Source organism: Chelmon rostratus, chromosome 3 (assembly GCF_017976325.1).
Source record: "Chelmon rostratus isolate fCheRos1 chromosome 3, fCheRos1.pri, whole genome shotgun sequence".
Lineage (NCBI taxonomy): Eukaryota > Metazoa > Chordata > Actinopteri > Chaetodontiformes > Chaetodontidae > Chelmon > Chelmon rostratus.
In genome coordinates, this window is record NC_055660.1 from 21,643,362 (window position 1) to 21,665,584 (window position 22,223).

Below are 22,223 nucleotides of genomic sequence, written 5' to 3' on the forward strand. Positions count from 1 at the left end.
GTTAGTTAACTCATACTGTTGACTATTGTTGATTTCTGTCTACAAAAAGGTGATGCAAATCTCAAACTCTCTTTTAAGAGTGTGTGCCAAAGCTGAGATAAGATTCAGCATGTGGGAAGGCTCAACTTTTTTTATATAGTGTTTTGAAGCCTGTGTGTTGACATGGAAAACATTCCAAAAGCCTTAGTTTCGTTTCTTGGAAACCACTGTGAGAGAGAGAGTTTCACTTTCCGGGAAATCGCTGTGGTGGACAGAGACAGAGGCAAGGAGGGAGGGAGGAACTGTTTGCACACACAAGTACAGACGTTCAGACAGATTTTGCAGTTCAGATTCAGATTTGATCTGTGTTTCCTTGGTTTATTTTCTCTACAGCAAGATGGGTTTAAGCTTAAATGAAGGTGAGCGTCGTCACTTGTGTGTGTCGGCACATATGCAGGCTTTTTACACTCCTGAGCTGACCCACAATCCAACAATTCACACAAACTGTTTCACTGCCATTTTGTCCACAGACTCCAGCTCTCCGGTCATCAGAGACCTGAGGATTGTCCTGCTGGGGAAGACCGGATCAGGGAAGAGTGCAACAGGGAACACCATCCTGGGACACCAACCTTTTCCCACAGGCATGTCTCTGTCTTCTGTGACAAAGACATGTAAAAAAGGGTTCTGCCACTTTGATGAAAGAACTGTGAGTGTCGTCGACACCCCCGGGATCTTTGACACGTCGACTGCGGAGGACGAGTTGAAAAGAGAAATCGAGAGATGCATCATGCTGTCTGTGCCAGGACCCCACGTATTCCTGCTGGTGATCAGACTGGATGCACGGTTCACAGAGGAGGAGAAGAACGCCATCAAGTGGATCAAGGACAACTTTGGTGAGGAAGCCTCTAAGTACACGCTTGTGCTTTTCACGAGGGGAGATGAGCTCGAGAAGTCAATTGAGAGTTATTTAGTACAAAACTCTGAAGTCACGGAGCTCATCAGGTGCCGCACAGCTGGGTACGTCGTGTTTGACAATAAACGCATGGAAAATCGCACCCAGGTGGCTGATCTGTTTGAAAAGATAGATAAGATAGTGCAGTCCAATGGTGGCCATTATACCAGCAGCATATACCAAGAGGCCCAGAGGAAAATGAATTCAGATGAATGGTGGAGCAAATGTGGAGACCATTTGAACAATGCAAGTAATCAGTTGCTTGTAGCAGCAACAGTCACAGCTGTAGCTCGTGGTCCACCAGCTCTGTCCGTGGGCTCACTATTCATGTTCGCTGGTGCAGGGATTTCTAAAGCCATCGGGTGGTGGATGAAACCTAAACCTAAAGAACCTAAAGAAAAAGAGAGCTAAGTCATGCCAAGCCAAACTTCTGAAGTTTGCTTTTTCATACACTACATGATTGAAAATCCATATTTGATTTTTATTGTCAAGATTTTATTGCACATCTTCATTTCTCAACATTAATTCATAAGCTTTGAACAATAAATGAACATATTTTGACAAATCTGTAAATGCTGATGCTGTACACTGTTATCCTGAATATCATTTTGTGTGGAGAACACTGGTAATTTTTTTGTTTGCAACAGTAGAATAAAGCAATGTGACGACAATCTCAAAAAGTTTTTGTTTGATTTACCAAAAACTTCCATGAAACTCTCAGGGTTAAAAGTGAGAATGCACACAAAAGCTTCCTGATCTTCATACTGCTGAGTGTTTGAGATAAACCAAGCCAGGTTGAGTTCAGAGGAAGCTGGACACACAAATGTTTTCCTCAGGACTTAGTGGAGACTAAAACAAAGCTGAAAGAAGGGTGAATATTGGACCTACATTCACCTGTCGGCCATAAACAGAACCCATAATTTTGAGTTCTGACATGGCTCATTGCATTGACTTATAACATGTAGATGAGGCCAGATGTTGTTTTCACGCTCGTTCAGCTGCCTCCGGAAAAACAATAGCGTACTGTTTTGGTATCTTTACAAAGGAAAAAAGGCTTGTTTATTGAAAGATCGAATCAAAAATTTTTCGCTACATTAATTACAGATATATTCTAAATAAATGAAGAGTTTATCTAAGAAATTTAAAATAAAAATCAGCTGATCATTATTGAAAATAAGCTCATGTTGTGTTGCATTCTTGCAGTGAGTTAGATGTCATGTCTGCACAGTATATATATGAGGCTACAGCCAGCAGCTGGTTAGCTTATAGTAGCTTAGCATAAAGACTGGAAACAAGGGGAAACAACCAGCCTGGCACCTCTAAAGCTCACCGACTGTGTCTCATGTCTGCACGAACAGTGACGGGGCTGTGCTGGTTGCCTGGCAACCTCGCAGTGATGACACGACTTGTCGGAAAAAATCTGCCAAGTCATTTTCATACTTTTACAAATGCAATTTACACTTAATTATTTCTGATACTTTTATGCTTTTATAGCCTACTATAAATTCAATACAACATGCTAGTTAAGGAGTTTAAGAAGTGGCTGTAGGCAGATTTTGGACAGAGCCAGGCTTGCTGTTTCTAATCTGCTGAACTAACTGGCTGCTGGCTGTAGCTTCATATTTAACGAACAGACATGAGAGTGATATTGATCTTCTCATCTAACCCTCAGCAAGAAAACTGAAGGTGCATGATAATGCATGCATAGCAAATTATGATGTCTTCTAACAACACTCCCATTGCATTATGAGTATGATCATAATACTGATCTTGTCATCATAATGTAAAGTGTGATTACAGCTGCCAAAATGTCTTCATGATGCCTTTATGACTAATGGTGAGCTCCTTCCTGTAAAGTTACTTGGGTAATGCTTTAGATTGGAGCCTGCGTTGTATGCCAAAAGTCTTCCCAATTTACAGTGTAATTTTCTGTACTAACTGTGTACCAGCACAGTGCTTACTGATTCATACATGTAGGTATAAGGGAACAAGATGTGAAATTAGGGAATAAGGGGGTGACAGTGTGGCAAATTACATAGAGGCAATAGACAATACTCTTTACTCAGGACCTCTGTGTGTTCTGAAGTAAAGACATAAATGTATCCCATAGTTTTTTAGGAACTAGAGTTAGCCTATCTAGCCTATCTCGATTCATTCTTGAACCTTGAGATGCATGTGACAGTGACAGTGTCTTTACTGTAAATGTCTGTCAAATTGAATGACCTCTTCATCGCAACAGCTCCAGTTGATCGTACAGATTTTAATTTAAAGCTAATCCACAGAAAACTAAACACCAAGTCATCACACATGACAAATACTGTGTTTGACAAAATCTCAGTGTTACATTTTAAAAATAGAAATACAGTATTGAATATCTTACACCTTGTTATCCTCTCTGGTTCTGAGCCTTGCGGCTGAATTAGAAACTTGCTAATGGAGAATAAAAGAGAAAGCATGGACCAAACGTCTCTTCTATTGGACGAAGAAATAGAGGTGTCTCTTCTCTTTTAGATAACAAGCCACAAGTAGAAGAGATCCCTCTTCTTGGGTTAAAATCTTAATGTGATGGATGCGGATGGGAATTATTTTTACACATGTAATGAAAATACACTATTTAACAGAACATTGTCTAAAGAAATGGGATTCAGATTCATCACTACATTAAAAAGTTACCTTTCCATCGATCAGTATGTGGCTGACAGACTGACCTACATTTCATCACTGTGAGGCCTTCCTTGGACATTTTGTTGCAGATGGTGTGCACCGGCAGTGATGTGGTGGCAGCATAGTGAGGGGCTGCTCTGTTAAGAATGCTTCCACTTGGTCAGCGGACGTTTCCCATTGTCTCTCATTTCCTCTCAGGAAGTGAGCTCGTAATCTTACTAAAAATACAGCGAGGGCAACAGCACGTCACTGTAGTGAACAGTAATCAACCTGCATGAATGTTTCGCCTGAGCAATTATCGCACAAGTTATGAAAGTATAATAAACTGCGCTAAAATGTATTTGTAAATTCTCTGTCAGCACAATATGAGTACAATCTAACATTATTTACTGGAACTGACACCAGAACACATCCGTTCAAATTTAACTCCTTATGAGGGTTTTATGAGCTCCAGACAATAAATGAGTGAAAAGAAAACAAAAAGAGGACAAGTATTGCATTTCATACCGTTCGTTTACTGTCAGCATTAAATTCACATACTTCTGTCATTGCTATGTGCCTTCAAATCTTAATCATTTTGGAAGCAGAATGCAGAAAAGGCCAAAACATCATCACTGAGTAGTTCGAAGTAGTTTTGTGCAATACCAATACTGTGTATTCACTGTCACATACTGCAGATGGGTCAACATGTCCTTGTCACAAGCTTCTGCCTATAGTTATACTGGAACACCTGCTTTGCCTTTGCATCTCATGCCCTTCCATATGCAGATGGCAGCTAAACCACATAACACTCCCATGAGGAGCACAGGAGCCCCCAGAGCCAGAGCCACCGTGGTGTCAGCTCCCACCGCTATAGCCACCCCGGCTACCACCAGCACGAGAGCAGCAGCCGAGGCCACGCGAATGTTGTTTCTTCTGGCCCTTTTCTCCTTCACTCGCTCTCTTTCTTTCTTCTCCCTCTCCTCCTCCCACATTTTCCTCTCCTCTTTTTCCTTCTCTTCCTCCTCCAGCAGCCTCTGCTCCTCCTCCTCTTTCAGCTTCCTCTGGGCTGTCTCATACATCTCATTAGTGTAGTGTTTCCCCCCGTTATCCTGTACCATTTCCTTGATCATGGTGATCAGCTCTTTGACCTGCACTTTGTCATCTGCGTCGTTGTTGTTGAAGGCGTGGTATCTGCGTCCGAATGTAATCGAGAGTCTCCGCAGCTCCTTGCACTCCTTCAGAGCGCTGTCAGCTTTAGCCTGGTCTTTGCACGTAAACAGCATGATAGTGTACATGGAGGCATCGTCTCCAAAGTTATCTTGGATCCACTTCACAGCATTCCTTTCCTCCTCGGTGAACCTTACTCCGAGCCTGATCACCAGTAGGAAGGCGTGAGGGCCGGGCACCGACATCTTGACGCACTCCTCTATTCTGGTTTTCAATTCTACCTCTGTGATGCCTGTATCAAACAGACCCGGAGTGTCAATCACCTGGACCATGGTCCCGTCCACTTCACCCCTCTCTGTCTCACAGTGCTTGGTCACAGACACGGAGCTCGGGTCCTCCTTAAAGGCAGCTTTCCCGAGGATGGTGTTTCCTGTTGCACTCTTCCCTGACCCGGTCTTGCCCACCAGGACGATCCTCAATCCTCCTGACAAATCCAGAGCTGCAACAGCAGAAGCAAACTTAATGTTGAGCGCAGGGGGAAAGTGAAACCTTTCTTTTTTTTGGCACATTAGTTGGCAGCACTACTTGGGTTGCCTGGCTCATGAAACACCTCTTTGGCTGGTCCCTCTAGCATGGCTTGCTTTATCTCTTTAAATGTCTTTTTAAAGGCACCCTGACAAGTGGGTTCCTTGCACATTAACACAGTTCGACAGACCAAGAATTGCTGGCAGTAAGCAAGTAAGCTAAGGAGTACACTGATAAATGCAGCCCTGCCATTATAAAAGAGATATCTGTAAAAATGTTTAGAGGACACCTCTAACAGCAAATACGGGGGATTATTACTGTTTATATTTATTCTTATTCTTTTTTTTATTATTGCCATTATTTATTAATTTTTAAACCATGGAGGTAAACTTGTAAAACATTCCCAGATCCTTGAAAAGCTATTTTTAGCTGGTGACATCATCGCAGTGTAAAGTCTGTGGGATGAGCGGGGCCACGCAGGCGGGAGAAACATTAACGCTCAATGCGGAAGCTCAATTGGCTTTTGTCATTTTCATTGAAATGGCTGGACAACACCCTGCAGTCCAGTCCTTATAACACGGTGTTACTTATCAGGTTTGCAAGTGTTTTTTTGAGAATATACAATATATTCAAAACATCTGCAAGACCTCAAGCATACACAGCGTGTGTTTTGGTGAGAAAGCTTTAATCCCTCAGGAAGTGCATCCAACCGCTAACCATCCTGTTTGCAACTGGAACTTAAATCTGTTTATAGACCATTTATCACATTTACAACTGCAGACTCTAAAGTTATATTGTAGTTTGTTAATGAATGAGTGACAATGATAACTCCAGTCCTCTTAATATAAGGTACAGGAACTGTGACGAAGTGTGCAGTTATAGATTATCGTACATCCTGAATGAAGGGTTACGCATTTTTCTCATTTCTACGCTATCATGATATACTAAGGAGCAGCTACAAACACAGAGCTGGGAATACTAGAGAAGAATAAACACCAGACAAAGGGATTTTTTACAACCTGGCAACCCCAAGTTTGTAACTGATTTATAAGCAATAATAAACATTAATAAAGCCCTTACTTTAACTTAAGAAGCCTTTATAAAGTGTTCCTCATTAGAAAGTAGCACACAGATACATGTATGTTGTAATTATACTGAGAGGTTTCGTGAGAGAGACAATGAATTAGCATACCGTCAAAGTGATTCAGACCCCACCCATCAGACCGAGGCAGAGTTTTCTGCTTCTTTTCCCGCAGAGGTATTGCTGTGATGTGAAATTATACCAGTGAGACATAAAAGAGAATAGACCATTAGTCACTGACATCATTATCGAGGTCTACGGTTCTGTTGTTTCCCTCTTGTGCTCTCAGTGTCACAGCATCACAGTGAGTGCTACATCTTAAAGTCAAAGGATCTATGTTGTTTTGTTTATTTTAACATTAGGTCAGATTGTCTTACCTTCAGCCATTACTCTGGATTTTCCTTTTCCAGTTCCCAGGTGGCCAAATGTGCTGTTCTAAGCCTGAGTGGTGAACTTAGACGAGCTCTGTGGCTCTCGCATTAGTTTTCTGGGAAACTTCTGGAATTTCTCCTGGCCTGTGCGCAGGGGGCCTCCTATTTCCTTGTATTGTCTTTAGTTTACATCTGAAAATGTGCATCCTCACAGAGGCTTTCCACTGCTCTCGGAATAAGCTTAACAGGTTTTTTGTATGGGCTTGGCTGATGTGTCTCAGAAACACGAGAACAGCAACTCTTACGCTGACCTGCCCTCAGTAACACTCTAGTGTAATTCTTCTTTTAAAACACAGATGTTTCTAGTATGGCTGATGTTTGTTGTCCTGAGTCCCAGCCTCACTTTTCAAATGTCACTTAGTTTAAAATGAGGATGACGTATCACATAATTCTCTGTGAAATTACAGCAAAGTCCATCTCACATACTGTATGGATAAACGGCCAACATACAAAAAGACATCAAAGTTACAAAGTACATGAATGAAAATAGCAATGAATGCCAAAGTAAACTGAACTTCAAACTTTATTGACATTTTTTCCACACACATTCACATATGGAAAAATAGATTTTTGTAGCACCTTTCTCATTCCCAGTCACAAACAAAGCATTCACACTGACATTTCTGTTTGATTATTTTAAAATTTAGCAAACAGGCACAGGTGCAAGCAGTGTTGTGCAAGTTTGTAGTTAGTTTCAGTTTAGAGTTGCTTTTCTCAAAAATAAATGAATTAGTTCAAAAAGAGGGAGAACCTAGAAAATGCAGAGTTTAGGCTGCATTTGTCTGCTATCCTCTGCGGCTGTCCGCGGTTTTCACGTAAAACACGTAAAAGGAATGAGTAATGAACCAGTTTCATTTTGAGTTATTGTCATGGTGTTATCTAAAGGTATAATGTGTGAGAATTTGACTGCCCGTCAAAAGTTGCACCAGCATATCAAGAGTAACGCAGTACTCAGGGTTTACAGTACTGAGGTGATTTACAGCAGCTCTGACCACGACTCTGACTGTGGGGACGATGGAGACATAGCAGGCAGGGACAGAAGAGCAGCGAGAAAACGTGGAAAAAACAGCATCTAGAGCCGCAATATTTTCACATCTAACTCGGAGAACCACACCTGAGTTCATGATTGTTATAGCAGTGGACAGTTAATCCGTTTTTTGTAAATTTCATTTTGTTTCTGTCGAGTTTGAATGAGGTGTATTTCACAGAAAGTTTACAGGCTAGCAGGCTAACTTCAGTAGATATCTCAAAACACAAAACTCTTACTCCTTTATACTCATTTTATAAATGTTTTGAATTAATATTCTGACCGTATCATCTTATCTATCTCATCTACAACATTGTTCCTTTAATTTGAAAACTGATTTAGTTACATTCCTAATTCCCACCAAACTTAGGGGAATTACAGTCATGCTTTTTTTTTGTAAAGCGTTGCTCCCAACACTGGAGGCAGGGACTGTGGACTATTACCTTGCTAATTCCACAACTGAATAAACTTGTCTTTAATTAATTTAAAACGTTCTGCGACTCCTTTACTTACTTCCTTGACAATTTCGGGGTGATTGCTGTATACTTCTGCACCAAACAGCATCAGTTTAGCAAGATCTATCATGTCACTCGTTGAAATCCTTTCCCTCTCCGCTCTGACTCTCTCTTCCTCTTGCTTCCTCCTTCGCTCCTCCTCCTCCTCCCTCTTTTTCCTCTCCTCCTCAAGTTTCCTCTGGACTCTGCGGTACATCTCATTGGTGTAGTGGCTTCCTCCGTTGGATGTCACCATGTCCTCTATCTTCTCCAGAAGTTCTCTGACCTGGGCTCTGCTCTGTCTCTTGCCATTGATGAGTGAATGGTATCTTCCTCCGCACTCGTTTATCAGTCGTTTTAGATGTTTGCTCTCTGCTACATAGTCTTCCACAGATTTATCCTCTAACAAGTCAGCGTGTGTGAACAGGACTATGGTGTACATGGACGAATCCGGGCCAAAATTATCCCGGATCCACTTCACAGCAGCCTTCTCCTCTTCTGTGAATCTTGCCTTCAGGCTGATCACTAACAGAAAAGCATGGGGTCCAGGAACTGATTGGCAAATACACTCCTCAAGTTTCATTTTCACTTCTTCTCGTGTGCTTTTGGTGTCAAACAGCCCTGGGCTGTCGATGACAGCAACGTTCCTGTCGCCATCCGTTACCTCTTCTCTGTGACAGCCTTCAGTCACAGACTCAGGCGACATTACCTCTTTAAAGGCATCACGGCCCAGGATGGTGTTTCCAGAAGCACTCTTTCCTGTTCCAGTTTTTCCAACCATGATGAGTGTCAGATCTCTCTGATGCGTTGAACCTGTGGACAGTTAATACAACATTGGTGTCGATAATTAAACCACTTCATTACAGGAGGTGTGTGTGTTTGTGGCAGCTGTGGCATTTTCAGCTAACTGCAACACTGAAGCTAACTTTCATCATACAAACATCACCAGCAAGCGATGAAGCTGAAGCTTTTTTTGCAGCTATATTTAGAACATTTTACTATATTCCGTCAGTTTAAGGGCTCCACATCTTCTTCTCTCCACTCATGTCAAACCTGCAGTGTCAGTGACATTGTTTCCTTTAACCTCAGGCGCCTCTGTGCTGTAATATAAACGTTAATTTTCCCTGATCTAACTCTGTGCGCCCTGTCTGCCCTCTAGTGGACACCAGGCAGCATGGCAGAATGTAACAATAGTGCTGAACGGGGAACAACACTCATTCACTCTTCCACTGTAACTGCGCTCTTGCTTGTATCACTGTGTCAGTGTTTGCTTGTCTATCAAACAAGTGATGCAGCACAGTGACAGCAAACTTTTAATCTAAACATGATGTATGTATGTTGTACTGTACCTTTGTGGGCATTCGGGATGCCAGCACATAATATGATCAGCAGCAGGGTGCGCAGCATCTCGGCTACTGTCCTCACTGCTCAAAGATTAAAGAAAAGTTGAACTTCAAATACAAATAAACAATGTCAACAATCTCTCGAATCAGATTGCAATTAAATATCACAGTTAGAATGAAAACCATGACATAAAAAATGGCCTACATTGTTAAGTCATGTGATTAGGCAATGAGAATTGGAAAGCAGAGTGCAGACCCTATTCAAGTTGCACTAATAAACACAGTATTTGTCTGAGACAACTCTAACTATCTCTCATATTACTGTCAAGCACGTAGTAGTTTAAGCTCATTAAACATTTACAAAAAAGACTTCGGTTCATGAAGCAGATCCCCCCCCACACACACACACACAACTCGGACTTACTCAAATTGTTACAGCAACCGTGTCTTGCTTATTGCTTCTTACTCCAGATTTTCTGTTCCCAGGCGCCGGAATCCCCAATGCTTTCTACCTGGCTGACGTGTAAAACTGAACAAGCTCTGAAGCTTTACTTTCACATTCGCTTTCTTGGAAACGTCTGCCCCACTTCATGTGCAAGCGATGGCGCCACCAAGCGGTGTCCAGGGGAACCACAGCCACACTTAGAAGTTGCCCTTATTGACCCCCTCACAGGATTGTTGAGGAACTCAAGATGTTCACTGTACCAGTACAAGCCTCTGCACATTTGATAAGGAGAAACACTAGGAGTAATAAAATAAACCAAAGTACATCAGTATGTGATTCCTTTCCTCTCACGTCATTTTCAGCTGGTCTATATACTCCAACAGCAGGATAGAATTCCTGATATTCAGTTATGGCTTAAGGTTTTGGTTTTACCACCACACGACTTCCACCGGCCCAAACTCTCACACTGATCAACATGAGCTTATCTTACTCTAACCGTATAATGAGGTCTGGTTGTTTAAAAGGAAAGAAACAGGAAATGTTCTGGAGAACGTCAAGTCCTTTCATTGCTGACGTCTCCTAAATACCTTAAATATATCTGTACAGTTCCAACAAACATACCAAAAACAATGACTAACCTATAGAAATAGGCAAACTATGTGCCCACAGAAATACTAATGTGTGACATGTGTGAGTCCCAGCCTCACTTTTCAAATGTCACTTTGTTCTGTGAAGTTACAGCCCAGTCTCACATACTGTATGAATAAATGGCCAACATACACAAAGCCATCAAAGCTACGATATAAAGAAAAGCTCTCCACAGATGTGCACAGAGGACACCCCCCCCAAACATTTTGGACACGTGGACGGAGGCGGCCAACACATAAGCAAGCTGGACTACAGACAAAAACAATGCATACATTGCATTCACAGTACACAACAAATAAAAAATTAACACAATAAAAAGCCACGAGAGGTCTAAACCACGTCTAAAAGTGTTGATTCAGTCTGACCGCTGCAGGAACAAAAGACCTTCAGTGGAACACTGAGGCATCGCTCGTTGCTTATTAAGTGAGCTTCTGAGTCCATTAAAAACACCCTATAATGGATGGCCTCCAAAATACACAACTGTTTTTGCTTTGGCTCTTGTTCTCTTCTCCACAGTGACCTCAAGCGAGTCTGGCCAAGCCAGCCTTTCTGTTTGTATCATCTGCAGTGATGCTGCCTCACAAAGATCCCCTAAAAAATGAAGCTTCTTTCCAATAAAGTTACATAGCCACCCAATTTTCTTTTAGAACTATCTAACTATATTTCATTCATTTCGTTTCTGTCATCTAATTGCGTGACAAACCACCAGCCTCCCTCCACCCTTATCTCTGCGGCATGATCTCAACCCCTGCTGCTGTGAACCAGTGACTGATTGGACTGCTGACAAGCACGGCTCTCCATACACAAGGTGTGGACATGCTCACATTCCCACCTCATCTCTGAAGTCACAGGAAGTCAGGAAGCGATGTGAGGATAGTAGATGTTCTGATCTGCCGGTTGTGTGCATTCAGTGTCAGGGGGTCTGAAACCATTGTGGAGGAGGAGATGTCGAGATGTTGACACATTTGTAGACGAGCCTTGTACCAGATGAGACCTTTGCAAACTAGGCAGACAGGTGAAGTTTATTTGTATATCCCTATTCATGTGTCTCAGTGGGCTTTGCAGGCTGTATCAACATCAGTTCCCAAAGCGAGGAAAACTCCTCACAGCACCTTATCACGTCAGTGAAAAGGGCAGAAAAAAAGAGATGTAGATTATTCTAATGTATATTTATAAAATGTATTCTCACTGACAATGTAAGAATACAATATCAGTTTACAATTAACCTTCCTCCTGAGCATCTAACACAGACCTCCAAACTCTGCTCACTGACCAACTTAAATGGCCTATAAACCACCTTGTGTGTGCGTCACCCAGCACCCACAATCTGTCGTTAACAAAACGCAAAGCCATCGGGCTCGTACAAATGAACATAACAACATCGGGCCTTAAAATGAAAATGAGCAGCCTCAGCAGGACAATCGATCCGGTGAAGGACAAGGCTGAGCAGAAAATATGGAAGCAAATCTGTGCCATCAGAGTATGAATTTGAATTTTTAGCACTGAATTTTTTTGCATTGAATTTCTGGCACTGAATTTTTTTTTGCATCGAAATCAGACTATGAATTTTAAAAGTCATCGAATTTCAAGCATTGAATTTTATTTGATTCTGATTTTTTTCCAATGTCTAAAACAATTCAGTGTAAAAAAAATTCAATGTCTCAAAAAATTCAGTGTAAAAAAATTCAATGTCTCAAAAAAAAATCAGTGCTGAAAATTCAGTGTCTCCAAAGATTCAGTGTCGAAAATTCAGTGTCAAAAATTCAGAGTCAACATCCGGGTAACAAAACAGAAGCAATTGATCCCTGATTAAAATCGTTCAACAACCAGCCAATCACGTTACGCTCCACCTGTGACCTGTGACCCCAAAACAGAGAGCGGTGAAGCTCACCCAGCTATGGCGACAGCAGGCAGAAACGACGGCCCTTTGGTGAGTGTATTTACTCGTTATTTACCATTTTTGTTCAAAAAATTCAGTAACAGATATTACCGGACTCGTTGCACATTAACAGAAGTTCTTGAGCAGTATCTGCAGAGAACGTATTATGAGGTGCCGTCCGTTAAAACGGTTAGCAATTAGCTAACGCTATGTTAAGATGTGACTGGCAAGAAGTATTTGTTCGTTTGTTTAACCGCAGACTATTAAGTTACAGGCTACTTCACATTTCCCAAAACATTAAAAGAAGGCGCAAATGATTTAATTACAGCGATAACTCGTAACAGCACGTGTCATACTAGCTCATAAGTTAGTGATGACAACTACAAGCAACAAAGGTTGTTTGTAATGAATGAAACAAACAAGTACAACGTAGCCTAGGGCTCGGCTATGAGTTGGCAGCGCAGCTATAGCCCAGATTGGAATTTTTGTAACAGTTATCTTCAGTTGGCAAGCGGCCAAATCAGTCGACTTGTGTATAAGTCTTAAGTGTGGCAATATTTTGTGTATTTTCTGTTCTGGTTTATTCATTTTTTCCGCTCCTTTCTGAATCACTTTGCGACTTTTTTTTTCTTGAAATGTCTTTATATAAATGTATTTTTCTTTGAGCCAAACGTTGGAGTGGAAATGTCTCCCTTCCTCCTGAGTCCCAGGAAAAATATATTTCATTTAATTTTTGACATAAATTAAGTGTTGGGTGGTTAAAATACACATTGCAAAGAAAAAATGCTTCATTCAAATTTTAAAGCATGTACACGTAATTGGACAACAGGATATAATTATTCTTGGTGTACTGTGAAATACTGCAGTCTCTATGGCTCAGGGCAGCATTATCTGGTGTAATTCTGCATACTTTCTGACACAGGCATAAACTTGAGGAGAAAGACAAAGTACAAACAATATTTTAGCACAATTAACATCACAGTGGGATATATCACTTGAGAATATCTTCAGTGATTCTGTAAATAATTGTCTCTGTTTTATCAAAGTCTGTCTACTGAAAAATATTCCAAAAAACATAAGTGCAAAGTTGTGACTTCCACTACAGAGGACATTTATAAATTAGCATTTTTCATATAAAATTAATGTGCTCAGCTGTGAACATTTACTCAGATAAGATGTTTACTTACTTGAAATAATAGAAATATAACATGTTGTTTATTTAATGTTGTAATGTTTTATTTAAAAATATCATGCTTACCATTATTTTTTTCCATATGATGAAGCAATTAATATTACAGATTACACATATTCCAAACATCAGGTCTTACAATCATGAATTTGCTTCTCTATTGGTAATTTTCTCTTTTGTTTTTCTTTGCTAGGAATTCCTGCTTAATTACCTGTTAGAGAGACTTCGCTCTCGACTGGAGCATATTCTGGGACGCATGCCTCTGGATCTGGACTTCTTAGAGTTCACTTGCACACAAGAGCTTGTGTTTTTAAATGCGGTATCCAGTCAAGTAACTGTTTGTCCAGCTATTTTAGATTCTTTGACACAGCTGCACAATCTTATCAATTTGGAAAAAGACAAAAGGGAGCAACACATTGCAGTTGTGCAGTTTGAGCAAGGACCAGCTGGGCGACAACGAATGGTCATATCCCCAGAGTACCTTAGCAAACTTTTGGAATTTAACTTGTCTGTTCCATACATAGCCAAACTTTTGGGGATGTCCACACGCACAGTATACCGACGCATGGCTGAGTCTAATCTCTCAGTAAAGGCATTATACAGCACTATGACAGATGAAGAGTTAGATCAGTGTGTGAGAGAGATTAAATCGAGGGAGCCTCACTCTGGATATCGCATGATGAAGGCCCTTCTGCAAGCCAGAGGACTGAGGGTGCAGTATGACCGTGTCAGAACCTCCATGCACCGTGTTGACACCACTGGTGTCCTAACTCGGATGGTCAATGTAGGATGCATTGCTCGACGGACCTACTCAGTTCCAGGACCCCAGTGTCTGATGCACATAGATACAAACCATAAATTGATACGGTAAATTCTTATTAAGCTATCTTTTTGACAAACTGCATAAATTTAAAAACTCTGCAGCAGTTGTCAGTAGGCACCATAACATTTTTTTTTACTGCTTCTTTCATGTTACTGTGGGTACACCATCACAGCTGATCTCTTAAAATTGCATGTCTATTACATTCAGCAACTGTGTGTAGAACACTTTTTACTTATTTGCAGTATGTTATATACAGTTGACCAATTATCATTATTATTATTTTTTTCTCTTTCAGCTACAACATTGTTGTCTTTGGTGGTATTGACGGTTTTTCCCGTAAGGTAAGTACAGTTGTTTGGACTAAATGTACACATTTCTATAATCATTAGGAATTGTGTCTCTTATGGAGGTGTAATTCCATTTATGCTGCAGATAATGTATCTCCGTGCAGCCTCCAACAACCTTGCATCAACCACTCTGGCTTTCTTCCAAGAATCTGTTGAGAAGTTTGGTTTTCCTCTTCGGTAAATACATATTTTAAACTAGGAGTTGTTACATTTTGTCAGTACAGTCTGTGGCAAAAAGTACATTTACTCAAGTATTGTACTTAAAGATCCCCTTCAGACAGGTTTTAGGGTGTATATGAAATATTTCTCTTTGAGAAATATTAATTAAAATGGATTTTCAACAAACTCAGAGAAACTTCCCCGTCAGCAGATGAATGTGAAAACAGCCCTTAGGTGGAGGAGGACTTTTAAGTACAAATTTAAGGTACTTGTACTGTAAAGTAGTTAAGTATTTCCATGTGATTCGAGTTTATAATTCCCTCCCCTACAATTTTGTACTTTCTACTCCACTAGATTTATTTGACAGCTGTAGTTATTTTTCAGATGAAGATTTGACACAATGGATAATGAATTGTTTTTCAGATGTCTTTTAACAACTTTACCACTGTACTTTTACTGTAATACTGCATACTATCTCAAAATCACAATACTTCTGAAATTTTACTGAAGTTGGATCTCCCATGCATGGTTTTTACTTCTAATGCAGTAATTTTACATTGCTTTATTAATACTTAAAGATAAGTAAAGGATATAAATACTTCCACCTCTGAGAACAATCGAATGCCCAAATCACACTACCCCCTACAATTAGTATAATTTGAAAGAAAAAAAAAAGATTTATATACATTTTCAGAATTTTAAACCACTCCTGTTGCATTGTGTTAATAAGCAACCAATAAACTGTAACCAAAATTACATAAATGTGATCTTTGAAGGTGTTGTGTCTCTCCTTTAGGGTTCGTGGTGAACAGGGAGTGGAAAAAGTGGACGTTGCACGCTTGATGTTTACAGTTCGTGGCACTGGAAGGAGCAGCTTTATATCTGGAAAGAGTGTTCACAACCAACGGTTTGTTCAAGGGAATAGTTACTGTTACTTAAAGCAGCCACCTCATGTAGTGGTAGTATGTTAACATACACTTGTTAGCAGGTGTACTATAATTTGTCACGTTTGGATAGGGTCTAATGCAGACATGCAGTATTTATGTAACAAGATCTAATATAGTGGGTAATGCATAAACACTATTTCAATAAAGTAGAAATTCTAAGGCATGGTCTTAACTATTATATCAGTCATTTTATAATTGTGCATGTGTGGATCAAAACCTTTTCATAAAAAAGGTTTTTTTTTTTTGTTCTCAATTAAAATTTTCCAGGATTGAGAGGTTGTGGAGAGACGTGTGGGCAGCTGTCACATGCATCTACTATGATGTTCTCCACTACCTTGAAGAAGAGGGCTTCCTCAGCATCGCCAATGATACACACCTCTTCTGCTGTCACTTTGTGTTTGTCCCACGCCTGCAGGATGACCTGGATACTTTTTGCAGTGGTTGGGACAATCATCCGCTGAGAACAGAAAGCAACATGACCCCTAACCAGCTGTGGGAGCTAGGCCGTACATGTTACCCAATTCCAGGACCAGATAACACACTGGATTTTCCTGACATTGAGTGGGAAAACAGCGGACTTCAGTGTAATGACCACTCAACCATCGTTGTTCCAGACGCAGCATGCCCTCTGACTGACGGACAAATGACAGCTTTAAGAGAGGCAGTTAACCCAAGAGCTGCATCCCAGTCCTTTGGCTGCGATACTTACATGGCTGCTGTTCAATTTTGTGAGCGGTTTCTTGATCTGTGAAAGAACTGATCAGAGAATCAGAAGGTCTTTTGAGTTGAGAGACTGAAGAGACACTGATTAATATTTTGTATTTTTGCAAAATCTGAATGTTATTATTCTTATTGCTTTGGCAAGAAGAAACCAGTACAGCTCATTTCAATGTATACACCTATATTAATGATTTATTCAGTGTAATACAAGGAATGTTACAAAAAGGGCTTTCACTCCCTTATAATTCACTTGTGTGAATGATATCAGTGCAGAGACTGTTGACAAGGAACATGTTAAACTGCAAAAACTTAAGACATACCACATTTTTATGTGAAAGCTGAGATTGACATGTTTGTACTACTGCAAAGGACTCTCAGTAACAGTGTGGAAATAAATTCAGTATGCAATAAGAACTTCTTGAATGCTTAAAGAGATAGTTTACAAGGAAGATTTGTGAAGTACTTCCTTGGGCTAGTTCCCTTCAGTTTTACAATTGTTAAAACCATAATTTAACAGAATAACTAACAAGCTTAAAAACAAACACTGAACAAATCTTGTCTGACAAGGGTAAATGCAGGCCACATGACACTCACACAAGACCAAATCCTGTATGGCAAGTGGAAATACAGGCCAGGATGTCATGTTTAAAAGATGTGTAATCCTTGTAGTGCCCTGGGATGCGCAAGGTCTCAAAGCAGGTGGAGGCTGTGGGGTATCTGCTCTCGACCACTTCTACAGAGAGACTTGGTGGTACAATCTCCCATCCGGTCCAGAATTTGACCAGGTTGGTCAGTTCAGTTGGTGTTGCTATGGAGTAAATTAAAAAGGAATTAAAGATCTTTTTTGACTTTATTAGTCATCAGGATAAATGACCAACTATGACAGTAACAGCTTACACTCAACAGAAGATTAGTCAAACCCTTGAGATAAGTTAACAGAAAAATAATTTTTAGAATGAGACTGGTTGGACTATTGAGTTGAAAACAGTGACATGACTATAAATGCTTTTTTCTTTTTAATCAGGTGGATTTCTTAAAAATAAAATTTATGTCATGTTACCGTTTCCAGCTCAATAGTGAATGTGTGAAATTCACACTGAATGTTTAAATAGCTATGTAGCTTTTATACAGCTACATAGCTTTAACAGGTAACCAAATATTTAAATGGCACCTCCAAGTTTCTCTGTAAACCTACCATTAGCAATGAACTGTCGAAGATAGCCTGATACGCGGCATTTGGTGTCAGCTGAACACTCATCATCGTCGCTATCCTCATGAGGCCATGTGAGTCGCTGAAGAAGTACCTGCATTGAAAAATAGCATGAGAAAGACTTTGGTCACTTTTCTATCTTAAAATTACATCTAACTTTTGCACTCAATTGTGGGTTGTGTATGTAGGAAAACAGAAATAACAAGAACAAGACTGACAACATAATAGATGCTGACCAGGTATGAACCACAATATTTGCTAGGAAAATGATAAAAGATCAGAGTAATTAAAATTAACCTCAGGGCTGAAATGTCCTGCTCCCTCTTTAGGGAAAAGCAAGGCCACTGTGTCAGGTCTCTGGGTCACCAGTGCCCACATTGGGGTTTCTTTAAGACCTCGTCTCAGCTGCTTAATTTGCCTTGTGACACGTCCAACTACCTGTTAGTAGTAATAAGACAGAGAGGATGAACACATAACGTTCCTTATCTATAAGTAAGATTGAAGATAAAAAACAATAAATACATTTATTATGCTTCAATCCACTTGTGAAAGAGGAAATAATACTGTTAATGATAATACCCACTATCTTTTATGTTTCCGGAAAAAAAAAAAAAAAAAGTTTGTTTTTTAGCTTTCTAATAAAGAAAAGTACAACAATAGAGAAAAGTGCAACAATTTAATTTTGTCAGACAATTTTTTAGAATCTTAGCAATGCAATGTGCATTTATGAACAACATCACTCACAGGATAAAAAAAACAAGTAGTTTCACTCACAGCATGGATCAGTAGTTTCTCAAAAAGCCATCTCCTGTTTTTCTCAGTTGGGGAAGGGAGGTCCCAGGCAAGGGCCAAGTCCTGGACGAGCTGTTTATCCTTATCTGACAGTATGGATCTCCCTTCAAGCTTCAAGACAGAGGGAAACTAATTAGATAGAAAAATGCATGATGCCAGATATTACAGATGACGACAAATTAAAGGAAAAAAACAAATATCTGCTTAAGTTAGCCATATATTAATGTCACTCAATAAGGATAATGGATACACAATAAAAGGATACTCCATTGTACATAAAATCTGAATGACATACAAGCTTGATTGTTTCTCTGATGTCCAGGTCTGGACAGTCCTCTAGTGTAACAGTTGCAGTCTCAGGACTCCCACCAAGCAGGACATGAACAATAGCAGGGCTGAGTCCCGACAGGCATGGTCCTCCATGAAGGAAGGAGTGACCGACCATTCGCCCCGCCAGCAGGAACATATCACTTTCCACGAGAAAGTGAGAGGCTGAGGGGACTAGATGGCCAGGCTGTCCATCAAAGAGCCGTGTACCATTTGAGTTGGCTGTTGAAGACAATAAAAACACAAAATAAAATCAATATAAAAGTAATAGGCTTCCTTCCAAAGTACAAATATATGCAGGTTAATATTGCTCTTAATGAATTTGAGACTCAATAGTTGTCAGACAATACACAGTATGTTAGTAATGTCATGGACTGGAAACTGTAGCTCTCATCAATATAGGCATAACACATTAAGTAGAATCCCTTGAACTTTCATGTTAAAGCAAACCAATTAAAATATAGCATACCAAAATTGATGCAAAACCCTGACTTCAGTTTTTCCATGCATGTTGAGAAAAAAAAGTGAGTTACACCCTGTCCAATTGCAGCATCTCCTGTAACACAATTTAAAGTTTGACAAGATAAGGACAAAGGAAATACTTTAATTATTTTTGGACAAGTGTAACTTGTAATTGGAGCTACCTTCAAGTTTGCAATTCAGAGGTCGTCCCCATTCCACACTAGGTTGCTTGTAGAAGGAGATTAGGGCCATGTCCTGTTCAGCGGGGCTTTTCTCTGATGTCCATGCTGAGATGTAAGGGGTTCTCCGTTTCATGAATACGGAGAAAACTGTCAGCACACTGAGATATGGCCTTGGTGGGGTCACTGATAGTTAACCAGCCTAATAAAAAAAAAAAAAAAAAAAAAGTGGTTTCTTGATCTATGCTTGACTGTCGAGACAACAAAAATCTTTAACATGTACATTCAAATCACAAGTTAGAGCCATCAAGCCTTATTCAGCATAAATAAAGCATCTTAATAATCACTGACTATATATATGAAGATTAATGGGAGAACCAATCTGGCATTCAATCTGGCAACGTTGAGCTCTGAAGACTGTGCCAAGATTTAAAAGTATTATATTTAACATTGTTGTAATATCAAATGATAAAGTACACAACACCACACCATTACTTGAGTTAAAATACAGATATTCCAGGTCAAAGTAAAAATATTACAGCAAGGTAATCAATTCATGGTTTGCATCAAGAGTAGGCCATGCTTCATAAATGCCAATTTTCCTTCACAAAGACAGTTTACCTTCCTTAACTTTCCTAAACCACTGCTAACCCTGAACAACACCTACCATCTGTAACAGTTGAGCAAGTTCCGGATGGTCCAGGCACTGCTGCTTGCTCTTCCTCAATTACAATGCTTTCATGCATCACCTCTTTTCCTGCCCTATCCACATAGAATCATTTGTATTTAACTGATATTGTATATAAGAATTACTGATAAGAGAAAAACACTGACAAGAGAAAGTAAATAGATACCTTTCCACACATGAAGAAGAGCGTACCTCAATCAAGTCAATGGGAAACATTTCTGTGCAGACAGGACATTCCTGCATATCTGCTGTAAATAGAAGAAATATTGAAAAGTTACAAGCTAGAACAATGTTAATTTAAAGAAAAACAGTTTATGTTGTTTAATACTATACAATATGCTGACAAAAGCTTTAAATGAAGAATTCTTACGTTTTCTGTCTTCAGACTCACTGCTATCTGCATTAGCCAGGTTGTCGTCACTGCCAACATACATGACATCACAAGACTTGATGTGTTCTGTCAGGAGTGGAAGAGGAACTGCAACGCCACACTTCTGACACATGGCTTTGGGCATGCTGCTGAATGCTGCATCAGTTAGTGGTAGGGGATCTGTGCTGAGTTCCTCTTGAATTGGGGCTATGAATAGATTTTTACCCCCACGACTTACAGACTTCAACATCATGCCTGTATAGCCAGTAACATCAGGAGCCACAAGAGAGAGTTTTCGGCTACCCCATCCACCTTTAGAAAAGAGAAGAAGAAAATTAGAACTTTCAACAGTTTATTAGATATAGATTAAACTAGAAGTTATGTCAAAGCAACTAGACTTCTAGTCTGACAACAGGCCAGACTGAAGAAGTCAACGATAACAAAACAAGTCAATTTTTTTGTTGACTTTTATAAATAAAATTACAATCAATTAGTTTGCAGTTGCTGACTTGCAGTGAGGCATGACCTAATAAACGTTCACAAATTCCTTAAATTGAAATGGCTTAATAATAAATGTACAGAGATGAGTTTGAAGAAATCTTTTGAAGTTTTATTTAGGTACCAGTGTTGTGCATTGCATAATGTGAAGTTAGCTGCCACATATGTACTGTTTTTTTTTATGAGTGAGCAACTGTCAACCTGTGTCACCCTACCTGCAGATTTGTATAGCAGCCACCCACCAGTAACATCCCCCAATTTTGGAAATAAAACTTTGAGGGCATCACATAACTGTAAGCAAAAAATGGATGCAAGTGTAAGCCTCTCCAAAAGAGAGTTAAAGCTCATCATTCCAGCCAGAAATAGCATTTATCACACTGCATGACAAACTAGCAAATCCTTACAATACAGCTAGCCTTAAACAGCTAACTTCTTGTTATTACCTCTTCATGTGTTGTGTTTTCATCTAGATGAGCAGTCCGGCGGCCCAATCCTGCATGCATATGGACTATTTGCTCCTGCTCTTTTGGGGTTTTTTCACACTGCTTCGGCAACAAATAGAAGGCCACATCAAGTGGTTTAAGTCTCTTGGCAGGAACAAGATTTGCTGCAGGAAAGCGCCTCTTCCCTCTGCCCTTGGTAAAAAGACCTGGGAAGGATCTATAGAAAATACAAAAACATGGCACTGTATTGCCTATCCTCACCAGTTTCGTATAAAGTGCAATAGGCAATCTTTTACACCTTCAAATCCCATATATATTTTTTAGTTCATAAAGCAATTTCACATTAGCCTTAAGTTAAACAGGACTTTATATATTTTGAAGAGTCACAAAACATCAGATTGGACTTTTTCCAGGGTTTACCAACTTAGATTTGAATGTCTGCAATATTGGTA

General features: G+C 39.9%; 4 protein-coding genes across 4 annotated transcripts; 1 reads left to right on the forward strand and 3 right to left on the reverse strand.

The window, feature by feature from the left end:
- Window positions 1-255: 255 nt before the first annotated feature.
- LOC121626487 (GTPase IMAP family member 9-like) lies at window positions 256-1,605 on the forward strand. Its single transcript, XM_041965034.1, has 2 exons — window positions 256-398; window positions 510-1,605. The coding sequence occupies exons 1-2, from the start codon at window positions 377-379 to the stop codon at window positions 1,340-1,342; spliced, it is 855 nt and encodes a 284-aa protein (XP_041820968.1). The 5' UTR covers window positions 256-376; the 3' UTR covers window positions 1,343-1,605.
- Window positions 1,606-4,097: 2,492 nt separating this feature from the next.
- Window positions 4,098-8,016, reverse strand: LOC121604004 (GTPase IMAP family member 4-like). Its single transcript, XM_041933372.1, has 3 exons — window positions 6,728-8,016; window positions 6,462-6,533; window positions 4,098-5,243 (listed from the first exon to the last, which is right to left on the reverse strand). The coding sequence occupies exons 1-3, from the start codon at window positions 6,735-6,737 to the stop codon at window positions 4,312-4,314; spliced, it is 1,014 nt and encodes a 337-aa protein (XP_041789306.1). The 5' UTR covers window positions 6,738-8,016; the 3' UTR covers window positions 4,098-4,311.
- Window positions 8,017-8,161: 145 nt separating this feature from the next.
- On the reverse strand, window positions 8,162-10,203 carry LOC121604005 (GTPase IMAP family member 9-like). Its single transcript, XM_041933373.1, has 3 exons — window positions 10,070-10,203; window positions 9,652-9,726; window positions 8,162-9,115 (listed from the first exon to the last, which is right to left on the reverse strand). Coding segments are annotated over exons 1-3 (936 nt in total). The 5' UTR covers window positions 10,071-10,203; the 3' UTR covers window positions 8,162-8,255.
- Window positions 10,204-17,392: 7,189 nt separating this feature from the next.
- LOC121604613 lies at window positions 17,393-21,589 on the reverse strand. Its single transcript, XM_041934174.1, has 5 exons — window positions 21,544-21,589; window positions 18,787-18,915; window positions 18,310-18,450; window positions 17,998-18,106; window positions 17,393-17,610 (listed from the first exon to the last, which is right to left on the reverse strand). The coding sequence occupies exons 1-5, from the start codon at window positions 21,577-21,579 to the stop codon at window positions 17,393-17,395; spliced, it is 633 nt and encodes a 210-aa protein (XP_041790108.1). The 5' UTR covers window positions 21,580-21,589.
- Window positions 21,590-22,223: the final 634 nt, after the last annotated feature.

Excerpts from the sequence above, each read along its gene's own strand:
- LOC121626487 (XM_041965034.1), top strand. The coding sequence starts at position 377 with ATGGGTTTAAGCTTAAATGAAG. Across the intron at positions 399-509 it reads GGGTTTAAGCTTAAATGAAG|ACTCCAGCTCTCCGGTCATC; the intron begins GTGAGCGTCGTC and ends TTTTGTCCACAG.
- LOC121604004 (XM_041933372.1), bottom strand. Across the intron at positions 5,244-6,461 it reads GGGTCTGAATCACTTTGACG|CTCTGGATTTGTCAGGAGGA; the intron begins GTATGCTAATTC and ends CTGCTGTTGCAG.
- LOC121604005 (XM_041933373.1), bottom strand. Across the intron at positions 9,116-9,651 it reads CATCCCGAATGCCCACAAAG|GTTCAACGCATCAGAGAGAT; the intron begins GTACAGTACAAC and ends AACTGTCCACAG.
- LOC121604613 (XM_041934174.1), bottom strand. The coding sequence starts at position 21,579 with ATGTTACTGGTGGGTGGCTGCTATACAAATCTGCAG. Across the intron at positions 18,107-18,309 it reads CAGGACATTTCAGCCCTGAG|GTACTTCTTCAGCGACTCAC; the intron begins GTTAATTTTAAT and ends TTTTCAATGCAG. Across the intron at positions 17,611-17,997 it reads TCGACAGTTCATTGCTAATG|CAACACCAACTGAACTGACC; the intron begins GTAGGTTTACAG and ends TTTACTCCATAG.